The sequence below is a fragment of the Oryzias latipes genome, chromosome 10 (genome assembly GCF_053564925.1).
Source record: "Oryzias latipes strain Hd-rR chromosome 10, Olatipes_Hd-rR_3.1".
Classification (NCBI taxonomy): Eukaryota; Metazoa; Chordata; class Actinopteri; order Beloniformes; family Adrianichthyidae; genus Oryzias; species Oryzias latipes.
Window position 1 is genome coordinate 14,692,556 of NC_136246.1, and position 19,522 is coordinate 14,712,077.

At 40.3% G+C, this 19,522-nt stretch overlaps 2 protein-coding genes across 2 annotated transcripts in view; both read left to right on the plus strand.

The window, feature by feature from the left end:
• Nucleotides 1–1,861: 1,861 nt before the first annotated feature.
• si:rp71-46j2.7 (uncharacterized) lies at nt 1,862–16,522 on the plus strand. The gene is made up of 16 exons (XM_011479980.3): nt 1,862–2,317; nt 2,541–2,646; nt 4,275–4,488; nt 4,733–4,875; nt 7,294–7,456; nt 7,595–7,650; nt 8,322–8,512; nt 8,611–8,721; nt 8,859–9,002; nt 11,137–11,235; nt 11,332–11,490; nt 13,037–13,628; nt 15,372–15,435; nt 15,513–15,691; nt 15,769–15,857; nt 15,963–16,522. Exons 1-16 carry the CDS (start codon nt 2,132–2,134, stop codon nt 16,059–16,061), a joined length of 2,595 nt encoding a protein of 864 aa, XP_011478282.2. The 5' UTR covers nt 1,862–2,131; the 3' UTR covers nt 16,062–16,522.
• A 2,192-nt stretch (nt 16,523–18,714) lies between these two features.
• The window catches only part of mrpl11 (mitochondrial ribosomal protein L11), a 63,075-nt gene continuing 62,267 nt past the window's right edge, over nt 18,715–19,522 (plus strand). The window contains exon 1 of the mRNA XM_004073131.4: nt 18,715–18,889. The gene's annotated coding sequence lies outside the window, so the exon portion shown is untranslated. The remainder of the gene's footprint in view (nt 18,890–19,522) is intronic.

Consider the following 19,522-nt stretch of genomic DNA (forward strand, 5'->3'; position numbering starts at 1 on the left):
ACAAGCACAGTCCTTTAGGCCTCCAAGTACCTGATCCATAAGTCGCTGCAAAAGTTGCAGGGGCACCGTGCAACCCAAACGGAAGAACTGTAAACTGAAAGAGGCCCCAGGGTGTCCGAAAAGCAGTCAGTTCCTGGGACCGCTCTATAAGGGGAACCTGCCAATAACCCTTACAAAGGTCAATAGTTATTAAAAACTTTGCCTTTCCCAGACACTCAATGAGATTGTCAATTCTGGGGGTTGGATAGGAATCAAATTTTGACACAGAATTTAGATAGCGAAAATCTATGCAAAATCTGATGGTTCCATCCTTTTTGGGGACCAACACAACTGGATGACACCACTCGCTTTTCGAAGGCTTGATGATCCCGAGGGACAGCATGTGATCAACCCTTTCCTTTAGTGGACCCAGGAGACGCTCTGGTACTCTGTAACTCAAGCGCCTAACTGCAGCCTGCTCCTTTAGCACAATGTCATGGTGCACCAAGTTTGTGCGTCCTGGATATTCCTGCAAGACTCTGGAATCAATCAATGCTTTCACCTGAGCTTGTTGGTTTTCAGAAAGATGGTTTAAATCCAAGGTGGTGGGCATTGATGATGGCAGGAATTCATCCACTTCCTCCTCCTCATTGACATCTCTGATAAGCAGTCCCATAGCATCATCTGCAGTCCTGGAAACCCATTCTTTAAGAAGGTTAACATGCAATACACGACTGGACTGTTTGTGACCTAGGGTGGAAACCTGATATGTTGTAGCCCCAAGTTTCTTTTGGACCACAAAGGGGCCTTGCCATTTGGCTGGTAGCTTACTGTCACTTGTAGGTAACATTACTAGGACTCTTTGACCTGGCAGGAAACTTCTTTGGCGTGCCTTTTGATCATACCAGCTCTTCTGGCATCTCTGTGCATCAGCCATGTGGGCCTGTGCCAACTTGCTCATCCTCTGCAGCTTTTCTCTCATTTGAAGAACATACTGAATGGCATTAACAGGTTCTTCTCTGCCCTGCTCTCCTTCCCAGGTTTCTCTTAAGAGGGTCAGGGGTCCCCTTACTTCATGTCCATAAAGTAATTCAAAGGGGGAGAACCCTGTTGAAGCCTGGGGTACCTCCCTGTAGGCGAAGAGGAGATGAGGGAGCCACTGATCCCAATCAGACCCGGTTTCATTGACGAACTTACGAAGCATTTGCTTAAGAGTCTGATTAATGCGTTTAGTCAACCCGTCCGTCTGTGGATGATAAGGAGTGGTCCGCAGATTCCTCACACCCAGGAGCTGATAAACCTGCTTAAGCAAGTTAGACATGAAGTTAGTACCTCGGTCTGTCAAAATTTCTCGGGGGAAACCCACTCTGGAGAAAAACTGAACCAGAGAGAATGCCACAGCTTTTGCCTTCACATATTTCAGTGGAAACACCTCTGGGTACTTTGTGGCATAATCAGTGATGACTAGCATGTAGCTGTTTCCAGCTTTACTTTTCTCCACTGATCCCACTACATCCATGCCAAGGCGTTCAAATGGAGTGCCAATACTTGGCAGAGGCTGGAGTGGAGCTTTGGTGGTACATTTCTTCCCAAACTTCACCTGCACTGTTCATTACCAGGTATTTATCTCTGAGTCACACTGGTTGAAGTTTTGCCTGAATCGTTACATCCCTATCTGGTAGTGGTGGTGGAGGAGAGATACTAGCACTCCCTTTAAGTTTGATGTGTCCTTTTTTAATTTGTTGATTATTTTTATTTAACATGATAGATTATTATTATTATTACTTTTACAAATGTCTACTCTTTATTTTCTCCCATTTTTTGTTCCTGATTTTTTTAGAACTGGAAGTTCCGAGTGTGACCTGTAGAGGGCGCTCCGGGACAGCTAACTCCTCCACATGCTGGGACCTGGGACTGCTCCCGCAGCCAATCAATGCTCGGCTTTAACCACACTGACGAAGTTAGCAGTTTATCGCTGTTTTAGGTGGCGCTTGAAGGAAACAACATACTTTGACTTCTGCTTTTCGTCTCTCCCGCTTGTTGTCAGTCTGTAAAATGCCGCTGGAGGGGCCAGCCTCCGCCTCACTGAACAGACTTCGGGTCAAAAGTTAGGTACGGGAGCGGACAGAGCCCGCTGTGAGTGAAGAAAAAGATGTATCTGCGCCTCGTCATCGCTGGAAGTCTCGGCCTGCTGTGGTACTTTTCAGACTGCGGTCGTGCGCTGGCTCAGCTCTTCATATTTCTTCTTTTTTGCTTTTCGACTCCATTGTTGTGTGCGAGCGGCGGGCGAGAGAACAGCACGCAGACCGACGAGGAGACCTCTAAACACCCGCTGCTGGTAAACTGGGCTCTGACTGCTGAGGAGGGGTTCATTGCAGGGGAAGATTTCATCCTGATGGTTTATGGGTCATGTTCTGTAAAAATTGTATAAACCAAATTTTAAACAAGTGAAGTCATATTAAGTCTTTAGAGTGTCAGTCTGAGGTGTATTTTATTCCCTGAAAGCTCAGAAACAGGTTTGACCTCTGCTGCCTGGAGTCTGACTGGTGTTTGTCTTCCAGGAAACTGATGAAGAGGAGTCCTCTGACTTGATTGATGGGGAAGCTCTAGCTCTGTCTGACCCATTGAAGCCACGCTGTCCTGACGTGAAGAGGTCTTTGCAGGAAGGTGAGGCCTGTCTGGAGCACATAAAACCTGACTTTTGTCTTTTTTCAGGGGCTTTGCACGAACACCAGAGACGGAGCTGGAAGTAGTCATGGTTACGCTCTGGATTTCAGGGTGTTTTGCCATCAGCTTTGTTTCGGTTTGACACGGCTGAAACATACTTGTTCCCACATGTACCTTCAACAGTTCATGTTACGGGGCTGTGAGAGGGAAAAACACACCCTCAACAGGTTGGGATGGATGTGCTTTTGACTGTCGCTCAGAGAATGAGCTGCAGTTTGCATATAGCTGTTTCCAGTATGCAGGCTGAGCCCATGAAGGTGAAAGTATGGCTGCTTTGGTTCTTGTACTGTACATAGACCTTTAGTAAAGAAAGGGAACTTATGTGAGTTTAATGTATAAAAAAATCTTTACTCACTGTATGAAAAATAATTGAAAACAGATTTCTTGTTGAAGTCTTTGTTGGCAACAAATTGGAAACAAATTTAAAGTACTTAGGTGCGATTTATGCTATTTAAATAAAAAAGGCTAATACATTCGTTATTTTCCGGCTAACAACCCCAAGAGGACTCGGTAGGTGTGTGTATCAGTATTTGCCGCTGACCAAAATGCAGATGAAGTGCCGTCCAAAACAAACATGGAGGAGAATCTGATGGTTCTCCTGAACCTAATATTTTTCTTATTTGCATGGAGACATTATCATCTCTTTCCTCTTACTTTTTTGTGTGTTGATATGCTTTTATGCTCTTTGTAAAGCACTTTGTGACCCGCTCTGAGAAAAGTGCTATAGAAATAAAGATTCTTCTTCTTCTTCTTCTCTGACTAATGCGGGACAGGAAGTCATCAAACCAGGTAACGGAGAGACGGAAGTCCCGCTGAAAGCGACCGTCATTCAGACGCAGCTCCTGCAGTAGATGAATCCAGACATGGAGATGTTCACACCGATGCTTTTGTAGAGCTCTTTAAAATAAATCAACCTGATCTCTCAGCTTTCTTCCAGGCATTGTAAAGGAGATATACAGTCAACAGTTACTCTATATAGTGACGAGGCTTAAACATTTTTGACAGTAGCTTCTTCCACACGAAGTGGGAGCGTTTAGTTTATGAAGATAATTTTGGACTAGCGTCGAGGAGTGATTTTGATGCGCGATTGACATGTAATTTGCATTTGTTTTAAATGCAGCTTTATGCCAGGCATGGCAGATGTATTAATCATGCTGATCAGCCTCTCGTGCCACCATTGGTTTGCTGAAGCTAAACCATAGCGGGTTCAGTCTGCTGTTTTTGTTACTGTGTGAGTCCTCCGCTCTGAGGGGAGACTGTTGCCATGGCAGTGTGCGGCAGGTCTGCAGCGACATGCTTGATCTGTGTAAAAACAAACGATCTGAGGGCCCAAAGCTTTCCTGCAGATTACTGACCAGTGTTGGCATGCCTGTGAAATATTAGATCCATATCATTTTTAATGCTAATCATATTGGTCTATCATGAAAGTGTTTTGTTAATAGATTTATCTGTAAACTCACATTCCCAGAGCCCACCTAAGATCTTCATGAGTTTGAGGACCACCTCTGTTCATTGGTTTCAATCTTAAAAAATGTCTTATTTTCTGCCTTTTGTGACTCACACATCAGTGTTCGAGTGTGCCTATGCTCAGCTGGTCCTGCCCTGGTATGAAGTGCCTGAGCCCCGCCAGCAGCAGCCTCTCCACCAGGTCCTCAGCAGAGAAATTGACTTTGTGATCGATCGCATCATTGAGAGGGCCATAGACTTTGATATCTCCCAGGCGGTGGTGGGCTCCATTCGGATTTTCACGCAGCACCTGCATAATGCAAAGCAGCCTGACAGGTGAGCCGCTTTTATTTCCTGGAGTTATGAGTCAAAGAAAATCCAATCTGTGTCCGTTTCTCTTGCCTCTCTATTATGTGCCTCGGCTCTATGAAAGCTTCTACCACTTATGAATAAGTAACCACCTGTTGTGATCTTGTGATGATTGTTTCTTGGCGACTAAAGGGAATTGCAGCCTTAAAGATTAAAGATCAATGTTTTTAAGAGCTTGTTAAATATCTCTGTGTCTGTGTTTCTGTTTCAGAGAGCTCTTGTTCAGCTCCAGAGCAGAGGAGTTCGCAGTTCTCAGGGAGCTTTCTGATGCCCTGGTTCGCAAGCTTTTTTCCAAATCTCTCTTGGGGCAAGAAGTGAACTGCTGTGCCTTAAATGAGATCATTGCCTTGAAGGGTAAGAAAGTGCTCAATCAAATTTCTATAGAAACAGAGTGTTCCACCATTTTAAGCCCTTTTAGAATTCTTCAGAAAGTGGGAATTCTTTAAAAGCTCTTGTGTTTAGAGACATCGTAGAGCTTGGAGAAGAATTTGGGCGGTATGAATGTGTGGCTGCTGCTGCAGTGATGCTCCAGGTCCCCTCAGGCTTTTCCTACTTTTTTTTTTCTGCAACAGATAAAAAGGTTTTATCTCATCTAAGTCTTGCTGTGAGGCCGGTTTTGGCAGTTCGGCATGTTCCCCGGATGAAATAAAGTGATTTTACAGCAGTCAATAACAAAAGAATGAATTGCACGCCCATGGAGACTTCTCTGAAGTTTGATGGTTGGAGGGGGGATTGGTTTCTGACAGGAGTTTTCCCAAAGGCACAACTGAGAGTTCAGAGCCCCACATTCTGTTTAGTTCATGTAGTACAGTAATTATAGAAACATTGTACACATCATGTTCTCCACTTTAAAGACCCACTCCAATGAAAATGGCCTTTTTAGTGTTTTTAACACGTTCTTGTGGCATTTTTCTGATGATGAACATATATAAAGAAAATTAAGCTTAAGTATTTCTTTATTTAAATCATTGTGAATCAAGAGCAGACAAAAAGATGCCTGCTCTGACGAGGGAACTAAAGACGTCTATGGATCTAGTCCTCCACAAGTGACTGTATTGGAATGGAGCACAGCAGGAGGCTTGTGGTCCACTTCTACGTCACAAATAAGCTCTTTTTTCCAGCTGTAATTCTTTTATCTGCTCCTGATTCGCAATAATCGTCAACACTGCTGGCCACTTTTATTGCACTGCTAATGTTAGGTTGAGTGTGTGAGGGGCAGTAAGCTATTGGGAAAGCATGTAAACAGATGTGTGACGGGAAGTGGGGGCAGGCTTACTCAATGCCAACAGTCCCGCCCACAACTCAGGGGCGCATTTCTAATGAACTACTGCCGCTATGCAGAAAGCTTTTGGGCTGAAAACGGTATAATCATAATGAAAAACACAATTTTAAAATAGATCAAAAGATGATTGGAGTGGGACTTTAATTATTCTTTACTGCTTTCAACAGTGTTTTAGCCAATCAAAATTTTTTACACATAAATGCAAAAACGTACAAATTTTTTGTAAGTGCAACATTAACTATTGAAAAATGTGCTTAATCTTGCGCAGTTTTTGTATGGAATAAAAGAAAAAAGCTTAATGTCAGTGCAGACTTTAATCCCCACGACTGTGAATCTGAAATCACTTCCTGGTTGCTACTCTGGTCTCATGCATGTTTCGGACAAAACTTGAAGACGCTTGTGTAACAGAAAAACCCCCCCACAGATTAATCAGACTTGCTACACTGGAGCAAAACTCCATGAGACCGCTGATGCTCTGTTAATATTCATTTGAGCTGGACATCAAACGTCTGAATCGGTGGAGCTTCACCGGGGCCTGCAGGGATGATCACAAAAAAACATGTTATTTTTGAAGCGGTAACCCCATCAGCCTGTAACCCCTTTATTTCTGCCCTGCTGTTCTGTGCTGGGCGACCTGAACCTTAGGGAAACATAACAGGGAAGGCACAAGCTGGAATGAATGTGGTCTTCCATGAATACAATTAGCTTTTTTGGATGCCTTCCAATTAAGTTTAGTAGTTTTAGTCCCCTTCTTGAAAAGTCTAAAAGAAAAAGGTTTAATCCAAACAAGCGAAACATTTCTATTTCACAGCAGGTTATTATTAGTGTTAAATGTATTCATAAAAACATTTTTTTCCTGTTCAAAGAGCTGATGATCATGAACATCGGCGACAAACGTTGTCTCAAGTATTTATTTATGTGTTCTTTCTACTTGGAAAAAAAGTTTTAGATTTATATACTTTTTAAAAGTAGTATCCTGTAGCGAACCTCTGTAGTTCAGGCTGACTATTCTTTCCACACACTTTCTCATCTTTTTTCTTTTCTGACCTAATAAGGATCCTACTGCTTCCTGCATTTTCAGCATGTTGGAAGGAGCAGCAGGATTTCAAAAATCCCCCCCCCCCCCCCCTCCACACACACACCAGCATCTAAGAAGCATGTTGATGAACATTCTGGAAAATGTAAACAAAACTTCCAAAGTGTATGGTCATATTTTCCTTCCTGCTGAAATTAATATAATTTGGCCAAACGTATTACAATCAGGCGGTGGCCTTAGATGTGTTTTTAATGTGCCTAAACATGAGAGCATTTTCATTTTGATGCGAATGCAAAATGCATGTTGGCTTTTGTCCTCATTTGCAGAAACTATGTCCTAGATGTCCTATGTTTCATTTTTTATTTTGGCTAAAAACAGCATAATCATAATGAAAAGACAACTGAATTAAAATAGATGAAAGGTGATTGGATACATTCATTCTGGTGGTCTCCAGGGTTGGGGTTGTTGGTGAACTGGCTATCTGACCCCGACAACCTGAACCAGCTGGTGGTAAACCAGCTCGACAGCGTCTCCCTGAAAAACTCTGCTGAGGAGCTGCACGTTTTTGACCCAGATGAAGCCTCCCTGGATTCGCAAGGCACTGAAGGCGGTGGAGTGTGAGTAGCTGTCATCCCTTCACCCTGCTGAATAGACCGAATGTTAGCAAAGCAAGAGAAAAATGTCAGCAGCCGCCTCCATCTGTGTTTGAAATCCAGAGCTGACTTTGCTTTGTTGGTGGCTCTTTTGGTTTCTAGGAGTTTGTCTGGAGAAGCTGCTTCAAGTGATTGTGAGATCAAGGAAAAAGCAAAAGGTATGTGTGCTGTGTCTAAGAGGCTGTAAATCATGTATCATGTAGCTAAAGGCTTTGTGTGCTTTTGTTCGTTTTTATCAGAATAAATGGGAAATTTAAAATAAAACCTTATTGGGAAGTTTGTGGGTATTTTTATTCCCTAATGGATGCTGATTGTGTTCCTTAGCAGTAAAATGAACAACAGTGTGTTTTTGGAAATGCAGGACTAATTTCCTTTCCTTCTCCTTGTTTTCCGCCTGCTCCAGACAGCATCTCACAGTAACAGAAAGCTGAATCTGCTGGTCTTTGAAGGCACCTCTGAGCTTTTCACTGAAAACAATCCATCAGCTCTTGCAGCTGAAAAGAAATAGATTGCATGACTGTAGAAAAACCCAAATTTAGCATAATTGTTAACAAATTGCTCAGCTTTTACACAGAAAATGTCATTGATTCTGTGAATTTACTAACACTGCTTGCACTTCTAGGAAGGAAGTGTTATCAAGCATGTCAAATGTTTTTTTTTTTGTGGTTTCTGTAGTCGCCCACTCTTGTTGCATTGTCTTATCTGCAGGTTTGTGCCAAACTCTCTTAGAGAAAAAACATATAATTCTCTTCTCAAAATTGTATTTTTTTTTGTCTAGCAGCCAGATAGACATGAAAGGAAATCATGTGTGATGTGTTTTTAATGCAAGTTAACAGGTTAAAGGTGGGGTGGTCCAAATTTGTTGAAAAGGTGAAGTCCAAGAAAGCCAAAAAGAAGAAGATGAAGCGACTGGAGCAGGAGTTGGTGATGAGGTTTATGTCCGTCCAGACTGAAGCAGCCATTGAGGATAACGGGAGCAGCAGAGAAAACTCTGTTGTTGATCAGGAGGAGTCTGACAGGGTAACCCCGCCTCTTACAACACGGTCAAAAGGGAATTTAGTTGTTTGTTAAACCTAACCCCCTCATCGGGTCTCGTCTTTTTTGTCAAACACTGTTAGGAAGACAGTGATTTTGAAGACTATCTGGCAAGCGTCCAAGAGGACCTGATTGAATTCAAGCTGTCTTATGAGATGTGGCGTGTCGGCCGCTGGACTGTCAGCATCCCTCATGTGAGTTGGAAGTATCTCTGACAGTGACGAAGTGCTCCGCTGGCTTGTTATCTCTCCAGTGAAGCGGTTTCAAACCTTGTCCTTGGCTGTGCTGTTAATGTTTGAACAGAATTTTTGAGGTGCTAACTGTACTGTAGGCTGACTGGGAGGAAGAGGAGGGGGAGGAGGAGAAGGAGCTGACCTTCACAGTACACCTGGAAGAAAAACGCAGCCCAGAGAATCTGCAGTGGGACATCAAGAAGACCTACACGGATGTTGTCCATTTTCGCAACAGATGGCAGGTACCAGTTTACTCAGAGCCACTGCCATGGTTTCCTAACGATGTCGCTCTGGCAGATGTTTCTGTTGTTTTACATTCATTTAATTGTGGCTCAATGTCGGGAAGATCTTTTTACGGCACACAAGTGGACATGCCTCAATAAAAATCCTCTATAAACGTCTGTAGAGGAGCCTGACTCTGGGGGCGCAACCATTTTTTTCAAGATATTCAAAAATATTTAATTTCAGAAAAGTATTTGTCACAAACTGCGTTGTTAGTCTGGATTGCTTAAATTGTTGTTTGGAGCAGAAGAAAGAGAATCGGACAGACACTTTCAGAATTGTAAAAGAAAAAAACATTCAAGGCTCACGTCCTTAAAGACCCACTCCAATGAAAATTGGGTTCTTTTTTTTAATCATTTTTCTGAAGATGGATAAAAATAAAGAAATTCAAGATTAAAATTGTATTTCTGAGTATTTCTGTTATCAAATCGTTTTGAATCGGGCAGAAGAAAAAATCCTGTTTGAAAAAAAATTGTAGATGTTACGTAAAAACTACAATGGACGGGCTGCAACCTCCCTGTGCTCCATTCTGATGCTTCCACTTGCAGACAAACAGATCCATGTACGTCTTTGTTTTCCTCGTTTGAGCTGGTATCTGACTCAAAACTGTACGAATGGATAGCTCCGATGTTGCTCGCCATTTATGTTGCAGCAATAATGTTAGGTCAGGGTTGTAAGGGGTTGTAACGAATTGGGAGAGAGTGTAATCAAAGGGATGATGGGATATCGCCTACTTTAGCGCCAACAGTCCCTGCCACAACTCGGAGATGAATTTCTAATGAGCTCCTGGCGCTCTGCAGAAACTATTTTCTACAAAATGATGGAATCATCTAAATTTAAAAAGTACCGGGAACGCTTTTATATTAGATCAAAAGATTATTGGAGTCGGACATTAGCAACCCTTATAATATCCTTACAAATAGTCTATTCTTTTTTCAGGCGTTCGATTTCAGCCTCATATACAGTAAATCTGAATTCTTAAAGACAAACTTGTGTCTGAGTTGTTGGTTCTTAGAAGTCTGGGCGAGGCCAGCCAGCATTGACAACTAAATAAATAAACTGCAATTTCCAAGAACAGGGGAGTGACTTGCCTGATTTGTAAGCATTCATGTGCCATTGTTTTTTTTTCTTCAGTCGTTACAAAGTTGGGATTGGATGTGTTTTAGGTGTGCACAGGTCAGTTGAAAAAGACAATAACTTCAACACCGTCTGAATGTTTTTTAAGGCTGCGCTGTTCTGCAAACACCTCGTTCTAGAAGTTCCTAAGGAAAAAGCAGCCAGATGGCCTTTGTTCAAAAAAACTGCTGAGATGTGAGAAACCTGAGGTTTAGTACTGAATTTAAACAACATGGGAAGTTGTGACCCATGGTTTATGATGCATGGTTGCATAGCAGGAAGAAACTCAATTAAAGCCTTTATGTGTAACCTTTTTGGTTGCTAACAGCAACCAGTAGCCCAAAGACCTGTTTTTAAAGAAAATAAATGTCACTAAATAAAAATCCTCCATGCGGATCATGTTTTTTGAAGTTTTGGAAATGTGCTCTATAATCAGTAGATCTGGAGCTGGACTTAACTTCTCTTTGTTAAGGATTTATAAGAAAAGGGAGATCCTGAAGCAGAAACCTGTTTGCATTGGTTTTGGAGCAGTCGTTACTTTGTCTTTAACAAATGCATTTTCTCACAATGATTAAAGCCTGACTGTGAAACACTGCATAAATATGATGAACATAACAGATTCTTATTTCTTTCTTATTTCATATTTCTTATTTCAAATAGAAAATAGTCAAATTAGTACTTCTTATTTATCACTGTTTTATTTTGTAATTTTAATATGTTTTATGCAAACAAAAAAATAGTACATTTTTATTACTAAAACGTCTTGTGATTAGTCATTTACATTGATTTTTGAAGAAATAATGCTCAGATTCTATGTGGTTTGTTTACAGTAATACGTCATGTCTTGTAAATAATTTGCTAGCAGTAAACACCACCTTTTTCTGGCTCCCATTAAAAAAAAAAGAATATTTGCATTACAGATGACCCATTATGTTAAAATTTAATAGACTTATGCTAAGAAAAAACCCTACTTTTCAGGATTCCACCAACATTTCTGAAATTCTGGAGCTGGGCGAGGGTGAGGTCAGCAGTGAGAGAAAAGAGGAAGCACGGGCATCAGTCGAGCGCTTCCTGCAGGTGATTGGTTCAGGAGGTCCAGATGAGCTGCCAGATGAACACCATGTCTCTAACCATCAATTGACCAACCCTATTTTTTAAATTTTCTTTCTCAAGGAATTGATTTCTGACGATGTGATTGGCCACAGTCAGCCAGTCTTTCAGTTCCTGTGTCCACTCGACAAACTTCTGAATGAAGAAGTTCAGTCTGGAGGTGTGTGGGGGCTTCTCAGTGGTCTGGCTTATCTACTGACTCCTGGTCAGGAGGAAGAAGAGGTAATTTCTTTCTGTTAAGTGGAATTTTTCAAAGCTTTTTCAAGCTGACATGAAAAAAAAATAGCTAACCAGACACTGGGTGTGGCAACAGTGCTTTTGCAGAAAAGAATTCCCCCAAGACGATCATCAGACCACATCAATCACACTTATTGCTCAACACACCATTGAGACTTCAGAAGTTAAGAGGGTGGGTTATGTAGTGGGGCAGAAGTTGCTAAAAAAAAAGTTTAGTTAGAGGTAGATTTTCCACTCTGACAAGATAAAAACATTTCTAAACTTATAAAACATCAATCATCTTGTTAGCATTTCTTAAAACATGTAATTTAGCATCTAAATAAAAGCAGATGTAGTTTTCATGTTTGTGATTCACTGCTCTAATCCACTCCTATTTTCTTTCTTTTTCCTCCATACCTGCTTTTTGTCTAGTCAAACTCAATTTTTTTTAATTTAGCTTCGTCCAGCTTTTTTGAGCAAAGCCAGGACACACCCTGATCAGATCTTTGGACTCTCACAGGTCAAACAGACGGCCTCAGTCACTGCTAAGGGGCGGTTTAAGTTGACTAATCAGGTTTTTTGCCTGTGGGGCAGGAGAACCTGCAGACACCACACCATAAAGCTACATTCACACCGCCCTCAGCAGTATGCCATCAAGCAACCACTTCTAATGAAAAGTCTATGTAAATGCACGCTGCAGGTGTCTGTGTTTAAAGCTCTTGTGTTCACCTGTTGCTATGCAATTTATTTTTTCATCAGTCAGCCTTCTCTGGTTATCCTTGCTTTATTGATAATAATTTCAATACAATATGTTGTTTATGTCCCATAAATAGGATATCAGGGGTTTTGTGTAGTCTATAACAGCTCAGTTCAGATAAAGTAAAATAAAATCTGTTTTCTATATACAATGCAAGTTGTCTCTTGCAAAAGTCTGTATATTATTTGAAAAGGTTGCGTGTTTCAGTTTTGCACTGAAATAGTTCCATCCGTGTTTGTCTCTTGGTAGCTATGCTCAGTGGTGTTGCTGCTTTTATCTCCTCAGTTGTCTCTACACAGAGCAGCAGAGGCTGCTTTGAAACCGTTTTTTTTCAGTGCAGTGCAACCAAACCTCCAAATTGGCTCACCACAACATACATGCTTGTAGCCACACAAACTGCTTCCTGCGTCATAATTGACCATTATCAGCTTTGACAGCATGAGCATGCTCTCAAGAGACACAATCTTTTTCTGCATTGATGGGATGAATTGTACAACTTTAATGACTCAATGTTAAACATCGAAGGATTCTCTAATGAAAACAAATTTTATTTAGGTAAACTTCAGGTTTATTAGTGATAAAATATGTTTACATTTGATTCACTAGGCTCTAACATGACTGTGTGCTATGTTGGCAGATTAGGATTGAGGTAAAGTCAAGTCTGTGTTTGGAACTGGTTGCCTGCTCCTTTAAAAATGTCTTTCTGAACTCTCTTATGTGTTTTTCACTGTTATCTTTTAAAGCCGGAATCTCAGGGGGGGGCTCTCACAGCCAGACTGTTTGTCTTCTTTACAGAGCTCTAGCCTACAGACAGAAGTCCCAAAAGAAAACATGGTGTCATCTACTCTAAAGACAGAATCCACAGCTGAGTCTTTAGAGAATCACTGTAACTCGGCTCAGAATGGCAGTGTTACCTCCCCTCTCCCATCTATCGTCATCTCCCAGTACAATTCTCCTCAACTATCAGTGGAAGCAAAGGGGGATCAAGATCCGCTGCCGCCTGCTGTTGAATCAAACGGCTCACATGACAGCGGCTCCCAAGACAAACCGGAGGACCCTGAAAACAGCTTTACCACTCACTTGAAAACAATCATCATGAAAGGACTGACCAGATCCAGGTCGCAGGACTCTCTGACCTCGACGAAGAGCGACGAAGTGTCTGACACCACATCGCAGCAGGAGGGACCAGAAACGCCATCGCCGCGCAGTTTCAACCCAAGGTCAAATAAAAAGGAGAGATCCCATTTCAGGATGGCTATTGCGGGGAGCAAGGCCAAAGGGAAAGAAGCACAGAAAGGAGAGGACTCACAGTGTCAGAAGTGTCAGACCAGCTGGGAGCAGCTGGAGGTCACCAAAGCCATATTTGATCTGCTGAAAGAAATCTCAGGTTTGGTGACTTTTTAAAGTTGGCTTGCGTTGTCGAGATGCTTTTAATTTCTCAGAAATTTCTTCTTGTGCTAGATAAAAAGGTGCTTCCTGAAGCTTTACCCGCAGAAAATTGATCCCTGCAAACGTTTCCTCCTCATCTGTCTACATTTAACTTTTATTTTCTTATTCACTGAGATCAGTGACTGACAGCTTGTAGCCAAACAAAGCTATGACTTTAAAGAACTATACTGGACCTAATGTAAATTCAAAATAAAATGTGGATACAGTTCATGTAAAATAGTTGAATTGAGGAAGCAACGCTTAAATATTCATAAAATAATCTTTGAACTGCAGGAGCTGATTTTATTGCTGCTGCCAAGGAGGAAGAAAAAAAGATAAATTATCAACCTCGGGCAACCTACAGGCCTTTGAGAGTTTATTTAACTTTGCTCTGAGATTAAGTGGAATGAAAATCAAATGCAAATGTGGAGTGCTTTAGAAAAAAACCCTATTCTTTCAGTTTTGGTTTGTTTTGTTTTAGCACACTTTTAAAATCCCAGCTGATCTCATTATTAATATTTCTTTGTGCAGAGTTGAGGGAAAAATGACTCTATAAAGGTAAAAGATCAAGCAAGACTATTTTTACTCATCTTTATACAAGTTGGTATCTGCTTGGTTTCAAGAGATCAGTTATACAGCAAAACATTCCAGTAACACAACAGATTAGCTTTAGTTCGGGGTCCATAAGAAAGCTGATATAGAGTTTTATGACCAGGTTTCAGTCCCAGTCCAGACGGAGTGACGTGTGCACAAACGGTGATGGGCAGAGTCTGTGGTTATGTCACATGCTGATTTTAAGACACGTTTTCGGCTTTGTGGTCATCTTCATGAGGTCCAGAGATCCCTGACTTTTGCAAAAACGGTCAACTAAGCAGTTCGACCATATGACAGTTTTTGGAAAACGTCCTGTAAGCTTGTTCTAAAACTGATGATTTCACTGACACTTAAAAGTGCTAAACGTCTCCATAACTGTTCAAGCACCATTTTTATTTTCAAATTTCCGTTAAAGTTCAGTTCTATTGGACGTCCAATTCAACGTCAGAGGTAAAAACCTGCTTTGAAACCAGATTCTAGGCTTTGTCTTTTAAGTTGAACTGTTTTGCATTCCAGTGAATGGGGACGGATTTGCTTTCATAACTCAGCAGGAGTTATCATGTTAGCTGGCGAGCTGCTTTTGTTTTAAAATGAGCCTCAAACAGGAAGACCGTGTTGCTTTAGCCAAACTTCCCTTAAAAGAGGATTGAGCTGATCTGTGTGAGTTAAAATAGACTGACTTATTGGTCAGACTTACAGTTTTGGGGCTTTTAAAGGAATAGAGAAACATAGAGAAACATTGACAAAAGTATGCATTTGTAATTAACTGGATCTTTTTATGACATTTAATTTTTGTGTTTGAGACATCATGCTTTGCCATCCCTCCGTGCGCAGACACACATTAACCTGTGTTGAACGCGTACATTCAAATGTAAAAACCGTTGCCAACCGCAGAGCAGCAGAGACTCATTTTTGGACTGTGGCCATGTTTAACCCGGCTTCCCTCAGTGACACAACCTGAACATTTTTCAGTATTCCCTACAAACGTTGATGTAACTTTATGACATATTTCTAAGTGATTGATTTGTGTTTGCCAGCTTGAACATTACCGAAGAGTTTTAGGAATATTGTGTATTATTGATAATGTAACATTATCTTGTCTTTACAGGAAACTCCATACTTGTTAACTTCTTTGATGCCTTTTTAAAACCTGTGATGCCAATCTTGAAAAAGTAAGTGCCTTGTGGAAGTTGTGTCTCAAACTTTTCAATCTTGTTTTAAATCCCCCAAATTCCTTTTTTTTCTGCAGGAAAATTAATTCTTTTCTCAATAAGATGATCCCCACAGAGGAGAACATGGCCGGGTACATTGACATTCTCAAGAATAAACAGTGGCCCAAGTGTCCGGCAGCAGTTCCTCCTCCTCCTCGCACCAAAGAGGATAAAGAGGAGACCAGAGCGCGAGCACACGACCTCATCAATGCCAAATGTAGATCAAATGCTTCTTTTTAAGTTAGACGCTTCTAGGGATTGTTTTCCCCGCTAATTCTATTGTTTTCTGCACAGATTCAAACTTTATTGTCCTGAAGAAGACGGACGTGGAGTCGGTTTTCAATCTTTTTCAGGACAGCGAGGAAAACAAAATGTTGATTTATGTGAGTTTCTCAGCTTTAACTCTCGGTGACCTCTTCTGTTTTTGTCTGATTTCCATTCTCTGAGTGCCTTTTTTAAAAACATTTATTTTATTTTTTTTAAAACAGAGACTTCTTTCGTTCCTGTTACGAGAGTTTTTGCAAGACGAGAAATTTCTGAATGGGACTTCTGCAGCTCTTCAGAAACTTTACACCTCCACTAACTGAATGAACGCCTGCTTGTGTTTTCAGATCTCATATTGTTGGAACATCTTTAAATGCCTTAAAAGATATTCAGGACAATTTGAGTCAAACATAACAGTATGCTTTTCCTTTTTACTTCAAATTTACTGTGAAGTTTTCCCTTGAAATGACCTGAGTGCCTTTTCAGCTGTCTGTGTAAAAACTGTGAAAATATCTGGGATTTTGCTCAAATTATGATCAAAAACTGAGCCTGATCTGAACTTTATACTTGTCTGAATTTCACCCTTGATTTTTTTGTGTACAAGCCATGTTTTTCTAAAAGTTTTGTCACGTTGAGCACTTTTTCGTGGTGAGGATGTTGTTTTTTCTCTATATAAAAACATATCTAAGAAGGCCAAATTGTATATCAGTTTGTTGATCTCAATGTGCTGATCGTTTAAATGGAAGAAACTTGAATTTTTGCTAATAAAATATTTTTGATAAAACTGGATTTCTTGATATTTTTCTTTACGAGTATTAAAGAGGAATATTTTTTCAAAAAGTGCCGGCGGAATCCCTGTTAGAGTTGCTCTTTTTTCCAAATAAAAAAAAAAAGTCTTAAATTAAATTTTGCCATTGTCTCTATTACTGGTACTTATGAGTGGTAGAGTGAGACAAGAGCACACATTTATTTTACACCTGAAACGACACACTATCTGTGTCTGGGTGTCATTTCGCGGTTCATTGGACTGGTACAACACAAATTTTCAGTTTCTGAGATCCTGACTAGGGTGTTCATTTCTAAATAAAATAAAAGCAAACCTTCCCAGAACTGTTGACAGGAGTGTTCCTAAACTTTGAACAAAATTCCAAACATGATTTTACAGTATCTGAGTGTTTAGGGCAGACTGGATTTTCAGCTGTACTGTATGTGACCTTCACTCGCTGCAGCTCTCATGGAGCAGACTCCCAGATGTCCGCTGGTGGCAGAAGCAGATGATAAGACAAACACTCCCCTTACCTCCCTTGTTTCTCTGTCTAAGCAAAAGCAGGGTGTGCTTGTTTCAAAGAGAAGGCAAAGTTCATGTAGGGGTGTCCAAATCCAGGCCTCAGGGACCGGCCATGCTGGTTTTCCAGAAACTATGCCTTAGCTGCTGTTGATTACCTGGATCAGGTGTGTTTGACCAATAAGGAGCTTCAATGGCAGGTTAGTTGGAAAACTTGTAGGACACTGACCCTCGAGGCCTAGAATCAGCATTAACCCTTGTGCTATCCTAGCCACTTTAACATTGGGAGTTGGGTCATCTAGACCCACTAGACAGTGCGCTGAACCTTATTTCTTCAATGATTTGTGATCTTCACTGGTTTCCATGGATTACATGAAATCTTTTCACCTTTATCCACCTTTGTCATGGTAGGGAGAACACGTCAATGTAAGGGTGGGGTCATTTAAGATAACACAAGGGTTAAAAACCATTCCGGCCTGTCTCTAATTGACGATAACTTAGTAGGAGCCACAAAGTTTAGTTTCAACCTTTTGGGAAAATTCAACCCCCCCTATGCTACTTCCTTTATAATATATTTAACTGAACTATAGCTATTTTGATATAAATAAAAAATAAAGAGAAGATAGCATTTTAATCTAATTATGAATTTGGTTATTACTCTTGCAAAAAGGCATATACTTTTAATAAGACCATGCGATATCTACGTCTGCAACAAACACACTTTAACAAAGAAGTAATCCAGTATAAATCAACAAAGGCATTTCTTTTTATTATTTATAATTCTGTGTTGGGCCAAATTTCCTTTTCCCTACTTACTAATGTAAACATGAAGACAATATGACTATTTCAGTTTAAGATCCAGTTGAAAAAGTTTATGCAAATACATATTTTTCTCTTTCCCCCCCTGGACAGAAACAATTTTGATTTAAATATCTCCTAATTATAAACAGAGCTTAAAGAAGATGACACTTTTTACCAATAATTTGCTAAGTATCTGAACTTTGGAGGAAACACAAGGTCTCCTAATTTAGTGTCATGTCAATAGCACCTTAGCCATAAGTTCATAAATCTACCAAACAACACTTAAACCAGAGCTATGATCAATTTATTTCCTTTAGCCATACAGCCATATTGGAGGGGTAAAAGAGCCAAATGTGAGATCTCAGATCTCAGATTGCAGACCCCTGGTCTAAAGCAATAATTCCCAGTCATGTTTTTCTCAACAAGAAAAAACATTAAACCAAGTAAACATGTGGACATTTTTCGATTCAGTCCAAAGAATCCTGCGGCACGAAACCAAAGTATTTTGCTTAAAAAAGTATATAACTATAGGATTCTTGAGATACGATGGACTTTGTGTATTCAACACTTGAAAAGTGGATTAAAAAAGTAAAACCTATTTTTTTGCTTTTAAAAGACTTCTAAAACAGAGAAGCCAAAACTGGGTAAAGCATGATTTCTTCCATACATTTAAATCAGAACTTTGAATTTTCTGTGTTTTACTTTAACAGATCCTAACATTTTATTATGGCAGTGTGAATCTTTATAAATGGTATTACAGGTTTACTAACATGATATCAGACAAATTAAAGGTACCACCAGAAATCTTGGAGGTTGAAATTATTCTCATGTTTTTGCCGTTATCCCTCCAGACCAGCAGGGGGCGCTGATCTACATTTGCATCAACTAACATCGTTTTGAATTTCCAACCAACATGTCTGCGCCCTGAAGGATGCAGCTGAAGGCGTGAAGGTGCAGGACAAGTGGAAAAAGGCTGTCGATAAATAGTCCACTGACATGAGACGGATTTCTGGGGGACGATAAAGACACAATCGACGGTTTCTAATTTCTAGGAGGTGTTTTCAGGTCAGTTCTGCGTGCATCTGACTGTGTTGTTCGTCATCTGACATTTAGGCTAATTCTTTCTTTGCGTTTGTTTTGCGTGTTTGTTTCCCTCAAAATTCTTTTACTTTTCATTTCTGAAGGTTTGCCGTTCACTTAGACTCGAATTTGGTGAAAGTTGGGGCTAAAAGTATCCAGCTGATATGAGCCATTAGTGTTAGTGTGAATTACCGAGTATGGTAATATTTTTTATTTAACAGTAAAAAGAAAAATCATGGTTATTTCTCATCTTTAGGCCATTTATCATTATTTTCGGTGTGCAAATAATTGGCTTAACATGTTGTTCATTTTTGCCTATTCAGTCTTTTTTCTTAAGTTTAAATAGGATATTTTGCATGGCATTGATTCATAATCCAAGTGTCCCTAATTGCTGTATTGACTTGTGGTCAAATTACAAAAACGAGGTGTTTTTCTGTTTTTAATTTTTAATTTAATTGACTGTTAATTTAAGTTTGTTGATGTATTGTCGTAATGAAATCCAGGAATTCCTGATAAACGACCACGACTGACAAATACAAATCTCTTATTGGACAGGGGAAAAAAACTGTCTAGTTGAAGCTGGAAAAGCTTAGAAACATCAAAATAAAACCAAATAGA